General features: G+C 44.2%; 2 protein-coding genes across 2 annotated transcripts in view; one reads left to right on the top strand and one right to left on the bottom strand.

Moving 5' to 3' along the window:
- vsnl1a (visinin-like 1a) overlaps window positions 1–11620 on the top strand; it is a 29913-nt gene extending 18293 nt beyond the window's left edge. The window contains exons 3-4 of the mRNA XM_079290562.1: window positions 8716–8931; window positions 9524–11620. Coding sequence (XP_079146688.1) covers window positions 8716–8931; window positions 9524–9721 — 414 coding nt within the window. The 3' untranslated portion in view covers window positions 9722–11620. The remainder of the gene's footprint in view (window positions 1–8715; window positions 8932–9523) is intronic.
- Window positions 11621–12722: 1102 nt separating this feature from the next.
- On the bottom strand, window positions 12723–15297 carry sf3b6 (splicing factor 3b, subunit 6). Its single transcript, XM_079291050.1, has 4 exons — window positions 15169–15297; window positions 14560–14678; window positions 13472–13610; window positions 12723–13267 (listed from the first exon to the last, which is right to left on the bottom strand). Exons 1-4 carry the CDS (start codon window positions 15196–15198, stop codon window positions 13178–13180), a joined length of 378 nt encoding a protein of 125 aa, XP_079147176.1. The 5' UTR covers window positions 15199–15297; the 3' UTR covers window positions 12723–13177.
- Between the last annotated feature and the right edge of the window lie 904 nt (window positions 15298–16201).

The following is a 16201-nucleotide window of genomic DNA, read 5'->3' as shown; positions in this document are numbered from 1 at the left end:
GCCAGACCTGGCAGCCGGCAGTGAGTCACGCTCTGCTTGGCTGCTTCTCTGCATCTGATTTCGATCAGGCAGAAAAATGGCACTGGTGGAATGCGCCAGAGCAGACGTGACATTTTTATGCTGAGAGGTTAAAAAATACCTGCTTTAACACCAGAATAGATAGTTACTGATCTGGGTTATTGATGATGAATATTGCTTTGTAAGTAGTCTGATGTATTTACCTCTTGCTGCAGCCTTCCCGCTCCGTCTCTCCTCTAATCATTCTTTCAATGCCAATAACTGTTCTCCTCACCGTCCCCTGAGGCAGAAAATACGTCTCCACACTCAACAGTGCCATCTGCCGTTGTGCTGTCATTCACACTCCTCGTGCAGAGTTAGTGCTGCCAGATGGGTGTTTTGTAACCACAGATAAACCAGGGTCAGGGACAGGTCTGCTCCAAATTCCTCTTAAATCACAAGCTGACCGAGTTTGTGCTCTCCAGGAATCAGCCGCACACAATCATTCATAACAGACAGCGGGGATCTGTAGTCAGCCATTCAAAGCTGGTTTAATATATTTTTGGTCAATCCACTCTATGGTTTACATGTGGTGTCAAACAAGAGGATTCCCACCCCTCAACATCTGCCCCCCTCCCCCCCTCCAACACACACACACACACGATGTTTCAATCCAGTGGGCGTGGCCCCTCTTCTTGAAAGCCTATTGTCTCAGTGAATCAAAGACTCATCCCTCAAGACCAAAAGCAATCCTAAACAAAGACCACGCGTGTATTAACACAGTCTGATTACGGAGCGGTAGACAGAGACAGATGGCCGCCATGTTCGTGTCATTGCAGCATCTTTGATTGTGTGATTATTCACGTCACATTGTTGGAACCATAATTATAAGCAGCCGAGTGGGGCAAAAAGAGGTTAACGTCAGCCTCCGACTTTTAATTGGCCCTTGGCTAAGCCCCGCCCCCCACTCGAGCTGTCAGAGCTACGTCACCATGGAGCCCACACTGTCACTAACTGCACTCCCTGGATAAATATGATCTCATTTTGAGATTTTAGAGAGAAACAGACAGAAGGGTCTATAATATGAGACGATATGAGCATATGTATACATTCAGCAAAGACGTGCCAATACTCGTTAATAATGTGCTAATGCACAGGTTTTCATGTAGAAACGTACCGTTCTACAAACGTATATCTCCTTCCAACGTCTCCGGGTAACGAGTATCACTGTTACACAACGTTTACCATGACGGGCTCCAAACCCACATAACCAGCCTGAACATGACGAACATCTGAAACCTTTTTATGAGTCTATGGAGCAGAGCTGCACAGTTGGCTGATGCGACACTGTGACGGGCATCGCTGGCAGTTTAAACTAAATCCAACACAAACACTGATACAACCGATTCTGCTCACTTCGTAGGACATACACTATCTGTGTCTGGTTTCACCTGGTATTGAACTGCTACTATTAGGTAGCTACTTCAGGCTATTTATCTGGTGTGGCTATGAGTTATAGCATTAGTGCTGACCACATTGAAGTAACGCGTGAACACTCATTGTGATGTCATGCTGCACACAGCAGCAACTCAGCCATTAGCAGAAAGCAGTGACTTCGGTTACCAAAGTAAGCTAATCAACAGTTGGTTACCTGGCTCAGAAGATGGATGTTTGCAGCATGCCAAGCGCAGCTCTTCATAAGAAATAATCTTGTGTTTTGCCAGTTTACTGTTTTTAATGTGGTGCAGCTGCAGTAGGAAATGTTGGCTGAGCATTAGCAGTAACTTAAGCCCTGCTGTAGGCCGTTATAACTGTAACGCTGGATACACGCAGCGTTCCGCATGAATCCCATGTATATGTGAAGGCAACTTGACTCCAGCGTGGGGAATGAGGTGGTTAGATGATGGATGGCTGCTGCAGAAGAAGTGCAAACCGTAAATAGTATGAAACATCAGGTTTGGATCGTGAAGATTTGAACTTGAATAAGATTAGAGCCGAGTGAAGCGATCATTTTGGCGGTTGTTCTCGGGTCATATATCACTGCTGAATTGTTTACCTTTGGTGACACAGATATCACAGCAGGCGTCCATCTGAAAAATAGCGAGAGGATGATTAAAAATGCATTTCACAGAGCAGAGGGCATTGTGCGTGCCTGTGTTTTCTGTCCGAGCAGCCCCTGGAGGCTTGGACGCAGTAGCAGCTACAGCAGTGCGCTGGCTATGTTTCTGTTGCTGCCTGCCATGTCACAAAGGGTTTATGTAAGAGCACAGGCAGACTCCGTCTCTCTCTCTCTCTCTCTCTCACACACACACACACACACACACACACACGCACACGCGCGCGCACGCACGCACGCACGCACGCACGCACGCACGCACACACACACACACACACACACACACACACACACACACACACACACACACACACACACACACACACACACACACACACACACACACACACACACACACACACACACACACACAGTGTAAATACCCCGGCCATGTATTATGCATGTGTTCCCTCTCAAGCATTCTGCTCAATGAAGTAGCATGCAGGCGATGCTTTGATGAAGCAGTGTAAGCAGCCCAATGCAGAGACAGCCAGCGCTGTCATGCCGAGGTCCTGCTGGTGTGTTCCCTCCAAACAGGCTTGACTGCATGTGACAATGTTAGCAAAGGCGTGCATGAAGCACAAGGCGTTATTTACACAGCCCTCCAGTGCGGCGGGGGAATACAGACCTCAGGTGCTTCAAAGGACAAATTACAGTCCCAGGCTGACCTCTAGAACCTGTGCTCGCATGCTGGGGAGATGAAGAGCCAGCGGCAAACCTGCTACACATTATTGAAAACATAAGAGGCGGTGCAGAGCGTCCTGTCGGACCCTTTGGCGAGGAGAGGTGACCTTGTGGGCTTCATGAGTAGGAATATTAATAGGCTTATTAGCTGCACGGCTCAGATCTGTGGTGCTCTATTTTATTCTATGTGCCACTTGAGTGTACGTTGGCCACTGAGCGGTTACAGTGAGGGATTCATATTTCTGCAGGTAGTGATAACGTTTATCCACGGGGCAGATATGATCCATATGGCTCGGGGAGGCAGGACCTGAGCACAGATGAGCTCTGAGGCTCCCAAAGGAGTGTGCGTGTGAGTGAGTGCGTGTCATGTGGTAGCACGCGACTCTGGACTGCGAAAGCAGCAGAAAGATATGGAGAGAGTGAGAGTCAGACACTATCAGTGGAAAATAGAGGTACGCGCGACAGAGCACGGCATCGCCACGGCAGCGGCCCAGGGCATTATGGGACAGCGAGTGCATGAATGATCCTCTTCTGGGAGACAGGGTGGACAGGGGGAGGTCTGACTTGGCACGTCTGCAGCTGTCTAATGGCTTTGTCAGGTGTGATTAATTACAGCAGGGATATACAAGATAGAAGGTTCTGGGTCCTCATTAAGCTCTTGGTCAAGATAGAATCCATGGGTCAAAAAGTTATTATACAGTCCTTAAAGGAACAGTGTGTAACATTTAGGAGGATCTATTGTCAGACATGGAAAATAATTTAAATAAGTAAGTTTTCTTTATTGTATAATCATCAGCAAATAAGAATCCAGCTGTGGTAAGCACATGCCATTATTCGAATGGACTCTGGGACCTGTATTTTAAAAACTGACCTTACTACAGATGTACCAGTAGTGAAAAAGATCATTTCATAATGTAACGTTAGCTTTAATGAGTTATGAACAAACAACTATGACCAGCTTGTTTCTTTCTCTTTTTGGAGGTGGGAATGTCAGTGTATTGACCTTGAAGAAAAGTTCCACTTACTGGCTTTTCGGGACTAAAAATAAAACACGAAATGAATTAATCAACAGATGAAATGAGAGTGAAAGCAAATGTTAATGGTCCAGAGAGTACATACATGTGATTCATATTGCTTGATGGCAGCAGGGTGTCTCAGTGGATGGGGGGGTAAACTCCAGCCATCAGGAAGCTGCAGAGCCAGAAAGATCCCAACACATCTTACTGCAGGCGTCCTCAGATCAGTTACACTTATAAAGGCTTTATATTTACCATTATGAAACTATTTCTCTACTACTCACATAACTGTAATCCAGTTACATGCTATCTGCAGCTCCCCAGACTGCAACAGACTGTGCATGTAGCAAACAAATCTTCATGGCATTTAAATCCTGACCCTTGCGGCGCTCATCACTGGAAGCTTTCAAGCAACAAGATGTCCGTCCAGCTTAACTGTTATCCGAAGAGCTGGCGGAGCGGGCAGGGCCGCTGAGCACGGATCTGGATCCAACATTGCTGTTACATAACTCTGAAGTTATTTTCGAAATGAACACACACAAGTCATCGGCCGCTCTGTTGCGGATGAGCCTGATTGCTGTTGAATCACTGCTCTGTGCCTCATTATTCATCAGCTCTATGATCTTGCAGCCAGTCACCGCTCTGCTCGTGTGAAAGGCATTCGTCTAAGTGTGACTTTCTATTCCGCACTACTTCTCTCACTTCTCTTTCCTCCCCGTTCCACTTTTTCTATCCTCTCTTCTTCTTTCTTATCTTGCTTCTACCCCCCCCCCCCTCTCTCTCTCTCTCTGGCTTTCCCTCTTTCGCTTTTTGGATCGGCACAAGAGCCAGCTTGCAGTCCGATTATGAAGGCTTTAATGTCCCATTTAACGGCAGCGTGTTTTGGGTCGTGTGTGTGTGTGTGTGTGTGTGGAGGTTGGGGTGGGGTATCTGTTTGATAGAACAGGCTTCGCCACGCACTCATCGACCCACACAAACACTGACATTAGCCTTATTAAGCCAGCTGTGCCCGTCCGCCTCGCTCTGCACCGGGTGGACAGAAGCTGGCATTCAGCCTGTCCTCTGATGAGCACATCAAACAGCCGTAACGGCAAACGGGAGACGAATCAGGAAAGAAATGAGACTGAATGGAAATGCTAACAGCCTAATATCCGTAGCTGTCAAGGCGAGGAAACAGACGCTTGAAGTCCAGACTGGTTCTTGATGGTAATTGTCACACCTAGTGAAGGTTTCGTCCTCGACAGTCTAGTTCTCTGACGTCCAACGACAGACGAGATGAAGAAAGATGGAGGATTTTCACCGTCTCGTCACCCTGTCCCACTTTTCTTTCTTTCTTCTCGCCGTTGGTTTTACGCAACAAAGTGTTTCATAACTTGCCAGATTGAGGAGGAGCCGCAGTGTCTTTCTCTCCCCTCCTCCCTCCCTCCCCCCCGGTTTCTCTGGAGCAGAAGGCCAGATAGGGATGGAGCTCAATCGCTGCCACACTCCCTCTAACACTCTCTCTGTCACACTCATTTTAGTCTCCTCCATCTCTTTTCTGTCTTGTTTTCTCTCCTCATCTCCTTATTCGTTTCCTCTCTCTCTCTAAGCCCCCCCCCCCCACAGATTATCTTCTGTCTGTTAACTCCCCACTGCAGACTGATCAATTTGCTACTGCAGCAGAACTCTCATGGGTGGGACCTCATTGCAGACGGGCAGTTTTGCAACACGAACCGACTCTCACAGTCTAACCCTGTCTTATTCATCCTCCTCCTCTTTCTCTCTGTTTCTTCCTCTCTCTTTTTGTCTCCCATCCACTGCACTCTCTCCTCATCCTCCCATCAGGATTCATGGCCTCGACCTCCCCCGCATCGTGACACCAGACAGTTTATGCGAGCTGGGGCGGTTGCTCTAACGAGAGGCAGAGGTTGCGTCCTCGCCTCTCTCTTTGCCCGTTTGACGACACTGTCTGAGTCTGCCGCGGTCTCGTACCGCCTGAAACAAACGTACGTGTGCCTCCGGTTGCTCGCTGCATGAAACTGCAGCAGAGATTAGAAAACTTTATTAATCCCCAGTGGGGAAGCTCTTTTGCCACCCAAAAACTCATACAGACGACACAGTCCACACTACACAACAACACAGCAGACAAAAACATATTACAAAGGATAAATAGAGGAGTTTAAAGCTGCCAAAATCGAACTATTAATTATGGATCAAATGGATTATTGGAAAAGGGGTTGCTCACTGAATGCTGCCTGTCCAGAGCCTAACAGCCGACAGCCCAACTATGTTCACCAGCAACTAGCTGGTGAACATAGTTGGGCATTTAGCAGCTGAAGAGACAGCTGTGTCCCTCAGAAGTTGGTGGAGACCGAAACAGAACTAAAAGAAAGAGAATACTGGACTTGCTTTATATTCTCCAGGTGGCAAGCATGACTCCAAATAAATGCTAATGTTGCTTCAGAACTGCTGGGTGGGAAATGAATAAGCAACTGTGTGGCTCAAAAATTACTTTTTTATCACTGCCAGGAGGATTATTCGATCGGTTGCGCAGTCGTTTGTGAGTGTGCGCCTCTGTGTCTGTCCACGGCTAAGCTCGGCCTCCGCTGCAGCAAACCACATCATATTATGGGTGGTCAGTTATGGCTGCGTGTTCAAGGACCTCTCAGTGTTGCGGTGGCTCGCACTTTCTCAAACGACCCACAGCCGCTACTCTGCAGCCAAAGACAAAGAGGGGCGGGAACAGTTTCCTCACTGTTCGTGTTTTGGACTATGCGTGGCTAACAGCTAACGGATGTAGTGAATAAATGGCCACCTCTCAGACGCTGCTACACGGGCAGACAGCTTAGCGAGTTTGATTTTCTTCTGGCAAGATTGTATGACCTGTTTTACGCCTTACAGCCTGTTGGTGTCTAGAAGGGGGGGGGGGGTTAGCCAGCTGATGGTTGTATTCATTCAATCACACAATACAGCTGTGGTCGTTGCACTCTACTGAGAGCACCTTTCTAGTTTAAATCATGTTTTACTCATTGTAAAACAGGATCTGATGACATTTGCTGGCAGATGAAATATTAAATGCTGAAAGTACTTAATGTCCTCTGAGCTGATTCACCTTGACTTCGTAAATTCATGCTCGCAGCGTTCGCTGAATATGAGCAAACAAAAGCTAAAGACGTAACAAAGTTCAAGGGCACCTGATTCTCTTTGTTCAGCGATTCCTTTGCTTACGTAAGAGTTGTTGAATTTATAGTTCCCATACATCAAACCATGAGTGGTTTTTGTGAGCTCAGCAACAAAACGGCATCAAGGTAAACTATAAGACATTCCCTCAAACGATAACACAGAATGAATATGTCTCCCGGTTGTTTCTATTTGCCTTAATGGAAGCTGAGCTTAGATTACCCATCAGCCCTTAGAGGTTTTTACAGAGAGGTCAAGTGGAAGGTTATATCCAATGAGTCACTCGGCTTGTGGTGGGCACCCACAGGGTGAGCAGGGGCTCAGTGCTCATCCACAGGGTCACTGCGTTAGCCTCTGACCTCGTGCACATGTAGCGCAGGGACGCAGTGATGACATTGGTTTGCACTCAGTGGGGTTTTAACTTCTCAGATCACAGTTGATCCGCAGCGCTTACTTCATGATATACAGGAGAGTTGTGGAGCCGCAGACTTTGGCATCAACACACAAAAGTGCAACAACCGTTTACATGCAAAGGGCAAAGTTGTATCGTTACCTTCTTCACTGTAACTCACTGACATTTGTCACATGGTTAACTTGGCTTGATTTCGCTGTCCTGTTTCCTAAGGGAAAATGTATTTTTAGAATACAATAAAATGTACCTGAGAGCCCGTAGCCCGAGCCAAAAGCTAACGTCAGCATGCTAACATGCTCAATATGCTAAAACTCTGAAGCTAAGCAGGTATAATGTTTACCACATTCGTCGCCGTAGTTTAGCATGTTGGCATGCTAACATTTGCTAATTAGCACCAGCTGAGGCTGATGGGAATGTCACTAGTTTTGCAGATAAATAAACGTAAAAAGTGTTGGACAAATTTAAATTGTGACCTGTTGATAGCGCTACACCAAAGCAAAGGGATTCAATTGGAATTGATAGTAGAGTGAGACCCACGGGGCCCTTTGAATCAGAAAGCTCATCTAGCCTCGAGACGACTCCCATGTGCGTCGGAGAACATTTAATACACTTTGTAAGAGATATGAAGCTGTAACACTTCAGATGCAGAGTGAAGTGTTGAGGGATGAGGTAACTGGAGGACTCGTATTCACGGTATAAGTGTCAGGACGCACCCAGTGTGAGACTTTCTGAGAGTGAGTGGCTCCACCGGGTCTGGCTGCTGTGTCGGTGACCCTGACCTTCCAGTGAAGGCGCCTAAGAGAAAAGACAACTTCCCTTCAGGGACCAATACAATGTAAATGTTGTTAGAACTACAATTTCATACGCATCTCTCAGGAAAGGCTGTAGGCTGTAGATTTAGACGTTTCCGGTAACTCTACATGATGAGGCAATTCAGCTTCTTTAAGCCACCTAGCAGCGTGAATATGCAACTATACACGTGAATACACAGACCGGCGACAACATTTGCAGAACTTAAAAGCACGAGATGAGAAAAGGAAATCAAAGTTCATTTAATTACTGCAGGTAATGAATGGCCATAGATTTAAAATGCTAATTATTCTCTGCCGTTATTTTTCTAATTAGCCCCATCCGTTTCTGTTAATCTGCCCTTTAATTACAAACGACCTCATGATCTGGCAAAATTGTGCAGTGACCTCACTAGTTTTTACCAAAGTTTTATGAAGTTATATGCATGTTTTGGAGGTGTTAAGGCAAATGTGGTGTATTTTGACACCGACCTCTTGTTCCTTTTGGGTGATGTTAGTTTTCTTTCTTTTTTCCCGTCCCAGTTCTTCCCGTACGGCGACGCGTCCAAGTTCGCCCAGCACGCCTTCAGGACCTTCGACAAGAACAGCGACGGCACCATCGACTTCAGAGAGTTCATCTGCGCGTTGTCCATCACGTCGCGGGGCAGCTTCGAGCAGAAGCTCAACTGGGCCTTCAACATGTACGACCTGGACGGAGACGGCAAGATCACGCGGGTGGAGATGCTGGAGATCATCCAGGTATCACAGCAGGGAATGATCCCTTTCAGGGAGCTAGATGGATCGGAGGACGAGCAATCCAGATGTTCTCAGATATATATTTTCAACTGGAAGGATTAGGTAGCATGAGCTAACGTTTTTTTTGTGTACTTAGTTGAAGGTTCTGCAGCAGAGGGCAGAGACGCAAATATAATGTGAAACAAGCAACGAAAGGCAGAAGTGGATGTTTGGAGCTCATGGATAATATAGTAGTTACACACATTAGATCGTCTGTCGGCATGATTTTTTCTAATAAACAGTAAAACAAAAGTTCATGTTCAAAATCTGAGCAGTGAAAGGTCCAGTGGACTCATCTGTACTTAAACAATAAATACTAATAGCTAATATCTCAGGCTGTGGGTAGCGTGCGGCCCTGTTATTATGTGGATGGCACATCACAGCATCAAGAAGCCGCTATAGATAGCAGGCCGACAGGTGATCCAGCTGTGCTGCCGACATCAGGCGCTGACACCTTTCCCTTGATTCCTCACAGGAAAAGACACAAGTGATGGAAACGTGGCCGCATTCAGAGGCTCCCGATGTAAGTCATCTTCTCTCTCTCCTCCCCATGCAGGCAATCTACAAGATGGTGGGCACGGTGATCATGATGAAGATGAACGAGGACGGCCTGACGCCCGAGCAGAGGGTGGACAAGATCTTCTCCAAGATGGACAAGAACAACGACGACCAGATCTCGCTGGACGAGTTCAAAGAGGCGGCCAAGAGCGACCCGTCCATCGTACTACTGCTGCAGTGCGACCTCCAGAAATAGGCCGGCGGGGGCGATCAGAGCGCTCCGCCAGCCGCCACGGACTGCACAGAAAGAATTTCATGTTCCATTCAGTTTGCAGCTATTTCCACTGAAAAAAAAAAAATAATATATATATATATATGCTTGGACTACCTTTCAATGGATCTGCTTCTTGTGTTTGAAACACTCGTGTGCATGAGAATGTTATTTGCGATAAAAAAAAACGATTTACACACAACATACAGTGCAGTGTGCAGGTGCACACCACAAACACTCACAGCGGACACACACACCTCGCACAGATAATATATATATAGAAATATAAATATGAATTTATATATATATATATATATATATATATTTAAATTATTTAAAAGATCAACTGCCAAAATGTGAAGTGTGCAAAGTATTTTCCATACAGTCTCATTCTACCGCAGCTTGCGCATCAGTGATGTGCTACGTTGAATTCGCCGCTACTCTATTTATTGTTCCGAGTTTGCTGACGCTAGCTGTGTGTGTTTCACAATACCGAGTAATATCAACTGAACCAAATTCCTACGATGATGTATCTGCCTCCAGTAAGACTCTATCCGTCGCCTCCAACGCTATAGCTCTTAGAAGAGACGGATGATGGTTCGTCCAACGTCTCCTTCCAGAACATGCTCGTGCTGTCAGTGAAACGATGTAAACGTAGTTCATTTGCATGCCTTTAGGTTCTGCCTTAAAACAATCTCCTCGTTTTGCATCCTGTAACCGAAGACAGAAAGCCTTATCGAAAGCAGTGCGCTGACACTCGGGAGAGTCCGTGAGAAAAGTAGGTCCTGCAGGTGTCGGGTATGGGAAGTCCTTCCTGTGATCCGTCGAGGCGTCTTCTCTTGACTGCTTTAACTGTGGGAGCATGTTTCCTTGTACATTAGCTGTGGTAAATGTTGCTAAGAACTAAAATCCTGCCCCCCTGTGCATTTAAACACTGTCTCATTACTAATTAGCAGATGTTGAATGTAGAAGAATCCGCCATTTTGAACCTGTACCAGAGATTGGAAGAAGAGAGCTAAATTGATAGATTTGTGAAGCAAAGTGAGACGAGGATTCGCTGGAGAACGAACGAAGCTCCGCTCAGCTGGAGTTCGACGAGTGAGTTGGAGAGCAATGTTATCAAACTTAGTTACAACCTACGTGTCACCATCGCATCCACTTCTTTTCCGGCCAGCCTGCAGGTTGCATATCAACACGATTCATTCGGAGGAGGTTTTTTTCTGAGCGTTAAAGGAGAGGAGCGTCTTTTTCAGTGGAAGTCAATGAGTGCTGAAGCAGCGAATGGTTTTTCATGAGTGACCCGTAGAGGACAGCCCGTACTGTAAAGCCATGCGTTTAGTAGTTTGGACAATTCGCCCCTTCAGAGACCCTCCCAAGTATTTCTCTCTTACCAATCAGTCAATCTTTTTGTACTTTTTTACTCCCTTCTCTCACACACTGTACACGTACTGGTGCATTCCAAATGTAGAGAAGTTCAGTGAAGCGCCTCCTATAAAACGATTGAGGAAAGGAACCTGTGAGCCCACGTAACCCCGTTTAGCTGGCCCTGTCTGAAGGCATCGCAGACCCCCTCCAACCTGCAGCCACACCACCAGTGTTCCAAGAGCTACAGGAGACGTGACACGTCACCATACGTACAGTATTGCAATGAAGATCCAGCATACCGGTCCACCGTCATGTCTCAGCAGTACTTTGTGATCTGAACTTCTTTACATGAACATCTTTGGCCAGACAATGTTTCTAATCCCAACTCTGTTACTGCTATCAAGATACCAAATGTAAGCAAAGGCAAACGTGTACAAGGATTCCTTTGTAGCATGTATTGTGTCCCTGACGACATGGCTGCACTACTCCCTGTGTTGTGATTTAATCTAATAAAAGGAACTCTATGGGCTCTGGTCTGGTCTCTTCACATGTTCACCTGGGCCGCTGGTTTCAACAGTAACCCTGCATCTACATCAGATTAGCTCAGAAGCCCTCATGGTGCAAATGGGTTCACTTCCATTCATTTAAACCTAGGTGTGCTATCACACGACAAAAATATTTTTATACAAATAGTTTTTTCATACAATTAAATTTGACCTGTTTCGGTCGGTTTTGTCAAGTTCTGTCCATTTTTTAACTCTACCGTTCTTCTCACGCGCTCACTGCTTTTCATATAATCTTTATGGAAACATAAGGTTTGAATTCAATAATTTACTAAATATATATTAAACCAATTTGTATGATGTGCTTGCAATAATTTGTGGATGTTTAAATTTAATTCAACTAAATTCATTTTGTAGAGCCCAAAATCACAAATCAGCCTCGGGTGGCTTTGCAATCTGTACACATACGGCATCCTCTGTAACAGGAGCCTCACATTAACAAAAACACCCACGAATAAACTTTCATCATAATTCCTCCTTTTTGAAATGAGTGGAGCGACTCCACATTTCCCTGGCAGCTGCTGAACAATCCTGTTTCCTTCTTTGATTTCTCAGTGCTATATAATGAGCATCCTACCAATACAGCCGGTGTTGAAAAGGCTGTGCTGATGCACGGCTTGTGTATTTCTAACATAATGTCCCTGTACATCCACCAGATGTCCCTGTTGAGAGAGTTAGTGAAATAGTTCTATGCCTACATCAACAAGTGTTTATTAGTTTTCATATTTTTTCAGGGAAACATAATTTCAGGTGGATTGACAATGGCAGTAATACAAGTGAGAATCCAGTCAGTCTTCACAGTGGAGATGACAGAGAGGCTGCAGTGTTTACCCACAACACCACTGATGTCACAGGGTTCACTTGGAGGCTTGTGTGCTCACACAAATACACAGCAGACCCGAGGGATTGCATCACTACCAGAGCTTCAGGCTAACTGAACTGGCGACCCCCTAACCGCTGTGCAAATGTGTCGTCTATTGCTCTGAATGGGTTCACACAGAGGACAGCACTTCACTACCTCTACGGTGTGTAATAAGAGGAGAGGCAGCAGCTGTTAGAATAGGAGCATTTATTTCACAGAAACCATATACTTAACCGGTCAATCAATTCCATGTCACACACTGCTTGGCCACGGTTAGCTATACATTTAAAGATTGTAGGTGTATGAGAAGACTAACAAAAAGAGGATGAATACTATGACCAGACACCATCGAAATCTGTTTGTTTGGCCTGTCAACCAACCAAAGTTTGGAATATCAAGCAGGCAGAGAGTGTTTTGAGAACACTAGCGCCACGCCCCGATGTTGAGTCACACACGTGTTCACACGTATCCCATGATGGAAAGACAAAATAAAATTTAAAATACAAAAAAAATTAAATGCTCATTTCAACACAATCATTATAAAAAAGATAATTTTAACAACGGTGTCAGTAAAATTACCACCCGCATAAAGCAAGGAACATGGGCTTTGTACAGATAGAAAGAGAACGCGGATGAGGTTTTTCCAGGACGCTACTTTGGAGGGTCTGTGTTGATGCCGTATTTCTCTTTTAGAAGCTTCAGCTGTTCCTCTTTCTTCTTTGTGTCCATCTTCTGGAAAGCCTGCAAATATAATTGATAAATAAAGCGAAAACTTGATTAAATCTGGAATAGTTGCATGAAGATATACGTTTGTATTTATAAACACCTATATATTTCTTTTTTTAAATTCCTAAATGATTTTTCTGTTTGACCTTTACAAAAGCATATCCCACTATTGCCCTTTGACCTGACGACACCTACAGACCGTGTAATGCTCATACATACTCTGTTTGCATTGTAGTAGAGGACCACCAGGTAACGGTTGCAGACATTGAAGCCTGACAGATGGTCGCAGGCGTTCTTGGCATCAAAGATGTCTTCATAAACCACATACGCTGTTCCTCTGGATTCAGGTGTGTTCCCTCTGAGAAGAAAGAGCAAAACACACAATTGACGACAAGAACAAAATAAGTCGAGTCCCCACAAAAAAAAGATATTTAAATCAAACTAAAGCCGTATATAATCTCCTATATGGAGGAAGGATAATACTGTGAGAAAAAAAGAATAAATAAATAAATATATATATATATATATATATATATGGGAAATACAGACATTTCAAAATATCTGGCAATCATCTTTCAGGTGATTTTCCTGCTGTCCCAATAAAAATCGAATCAACATAAAAAAAAATAAATAAGCTGTTCTGAGTAACCTTCCTAAATCACTAATGTGAAATCAAGTAGTAGTTTTGCATCCATTTAAACTTTAGAAAGTCACTGAAAAAGCCCCCACAATTGATGGGTGCTGTATGAATGAATGAATTTTATTTATAGAGCGCTTTTCACAGACAGTAGTATCACAAAGTGCTTAACAGAGCAGACATTTGAAAGCATAAAAACCACAATGTAGGGTCAATCTGGGGTCAATAAATTATGTCCACAGAGAAAATAAAAAAATAAAATTAAAAAATAATAAAAAATAAAATAAAAATGTAAAACACATTTTAAGAGCAGGTCTAGGACATGGGTTTACTTTTACACAAACGCCAGCCTAAACAGGTGGGTTTTGAGCTGGCTTTTAAAAGTATCCACAGTATCTGCAAGGCCCAGAGTTGCATGCAGAGCATTCCAGATCCTCGGGGCCACTGCCTCAAAGGCAGTAACTATGTAACTATGTCACTATGTAACATTACATGTTATAATAACACAATTAAAACTGACTACACCAAAAAAATACCTCGTCCTATTGTGTCTGTTACCCTAGAATAGAATGTTGCTCCAATAATGATGATCAAATCGACCTTCTGTTCTTCCTTTGGCCCATTTTGGTGTGCTTGACCCTGCAGAGAGCTAAAGCCTACACACACTTACGTTCTGATCTGGCGGATCGGTCCGTATTTCCCGAAGATATCATACATCTCCTCAGCTGTGATCTTGTAAGGAAGGTTCCTGACGTACAGGATTCTGTTCACCTCAGGAGGCAATCGTATCTGCAACACACAGCGAGGAAAACACATGACTTAAACATCGTTTGAGATATGTTTAACTATCGGAAAGTAAATGATGCAATATAAACGTCACAACGACTACTGCACTTCGACGAAGGCTGCGATTAGATAAGCGGCAAGTTGAAGCACCAATAACCAGATTTAGCTAACTATTTAGCACATTGATTTAGCACATTGTCAATTTCGAGGCACCAACGTTAGTGCTATTACGTTTGTTAATGTTGTCACATTCACAAAACTAGATATCAAAAAGATGGCCCCACATAAGTCACCTAAATAAGTGGCGTCCGACGTGTTAAAAGCACGAAAGCAGCAAGTTTTAACACAGCTAACTAATGTGATTGTTTTCAATTCATTAGCATGCTAACGTTAGCCGCATGCTACACTGGGTGACGCTAGCTTCAAGCCTAACTAAGCTAATATAATTAGCTAGTTGTATTCCTCAAAGAACAGCAGACTCGCTCAGACTTACATTGGCGCGTTTTGCTGCTTGCATAGCCATGGTGGTATATTTTTAAGTGTAACTAAGACCGTAGAAAACAAACACGCAGTATCCCAGCTCTCCGGTCTTCCCGTCGTCAAAATGGCAGCGCTGTTGTCAGGTGATTACGCACTTCCGGTTTCATCTTTTTCTTCTTCTCTACTGGACTACAAACAAACGTTAAAAGTGCATACCGCCACTTACTGTACCGGAGTGTGTAACATCATGGCTTCGTGACAGGTTCGTAATTCAAAGACAATAAAACAACAATAATAATAATAACAACTAGAAGATGTAGATATCGCTCCCGTCATTTCTGTTTTTCTGATTGACAGTCTTGAACTTGAGAGAAGCTATCCGTCATAGATTCAAGAATTTGTCACAGAATACAAGTACCATTTCACCCACCTCACCATTTCTACTTTAAATATCAGCATTTGAAGCAAAGCTTGGGTATTAGGTACTGATATTGTTACACTTTTTTACACCCTACAGTGACAATAATAATAATAATAATAATAATAACAATGGTAAAGTGTAAATCTCATCTGTAATCACTGATCCACACTCATCCGAACAGATTCTGAGTATTGTGTTATTAAAATGTCAAACGTGGCTCCAGAATGTTATGTTTCATCAGGGGTCAAAAGTAAGGTTTCCTCACCTGCTTTAAGTAACGCGGTTATGTCACTTTTTATGTTTGTGGTTTCTAAAATGTAAGAGAAGGTTAGAAAACTGTCTGTTTTCTTTGATCAATTTGTCGTCAAAGTGAACATGGAGCAGTTGTTTGGAGCCACACACAGTAATAACAAAAAAACATCATGACTTTATTAGGAAGTTATATTCTGGATATTAAACCTGTTTCATTCAAATGTTTAATTCAAGCCCTTTTAACTTGTTCATCCCCTGTCTCTATGCTGCACTCTCTTCCATACCTAGCACCCTGCCCCTCAGTCTTTCTCTTTCCACACTGAAACTGCTACATCTGATCAGCACATGTTCAACGGTTTCCTCACTTACATGC

This window comes from Melanostigma gelatinosum (genome assembly GCF_949748355.1).
Source record: "Melanostigma gelatinosum genome assembly, chromosome: 19".
In the NCBI taxonomy this organism is placed as follows: Eukaryota; Metazoa; Chordata; class Actinopteri; order Perciformes; family Zoarcidae; genus Melanostigma; species Melanostigma gelatinosum.
Note: the sequence above shows the minus strand (reverse complement) of the source record. Positions and strands in the feature narration are given on the sequence as shown.

Excerpts from the sequence above, each read along its gene's own strand:
- sf3b6 (XM_079291050.1), bottom strand. The coding sequence starts at position 15,198 with ATGGCTATGCAAGCAGCAAAACGCGCCAAT. Across the intron at positions 13,611-14,559 it reads CCGATCCGCCAGATCAGAAC|AGGGAACACACCTGAATCCA; the intron begins GTAAGTGTGTGT and ends CTTTCTTCTCAG. Across the intron at positions 13,268-13,471 it reads TCTACTACAATGCAAACAGA|GCTTTCCAGAAGATGGACAC; the intron begins GTATGTATGAGC and ends TTATATTTGCAG.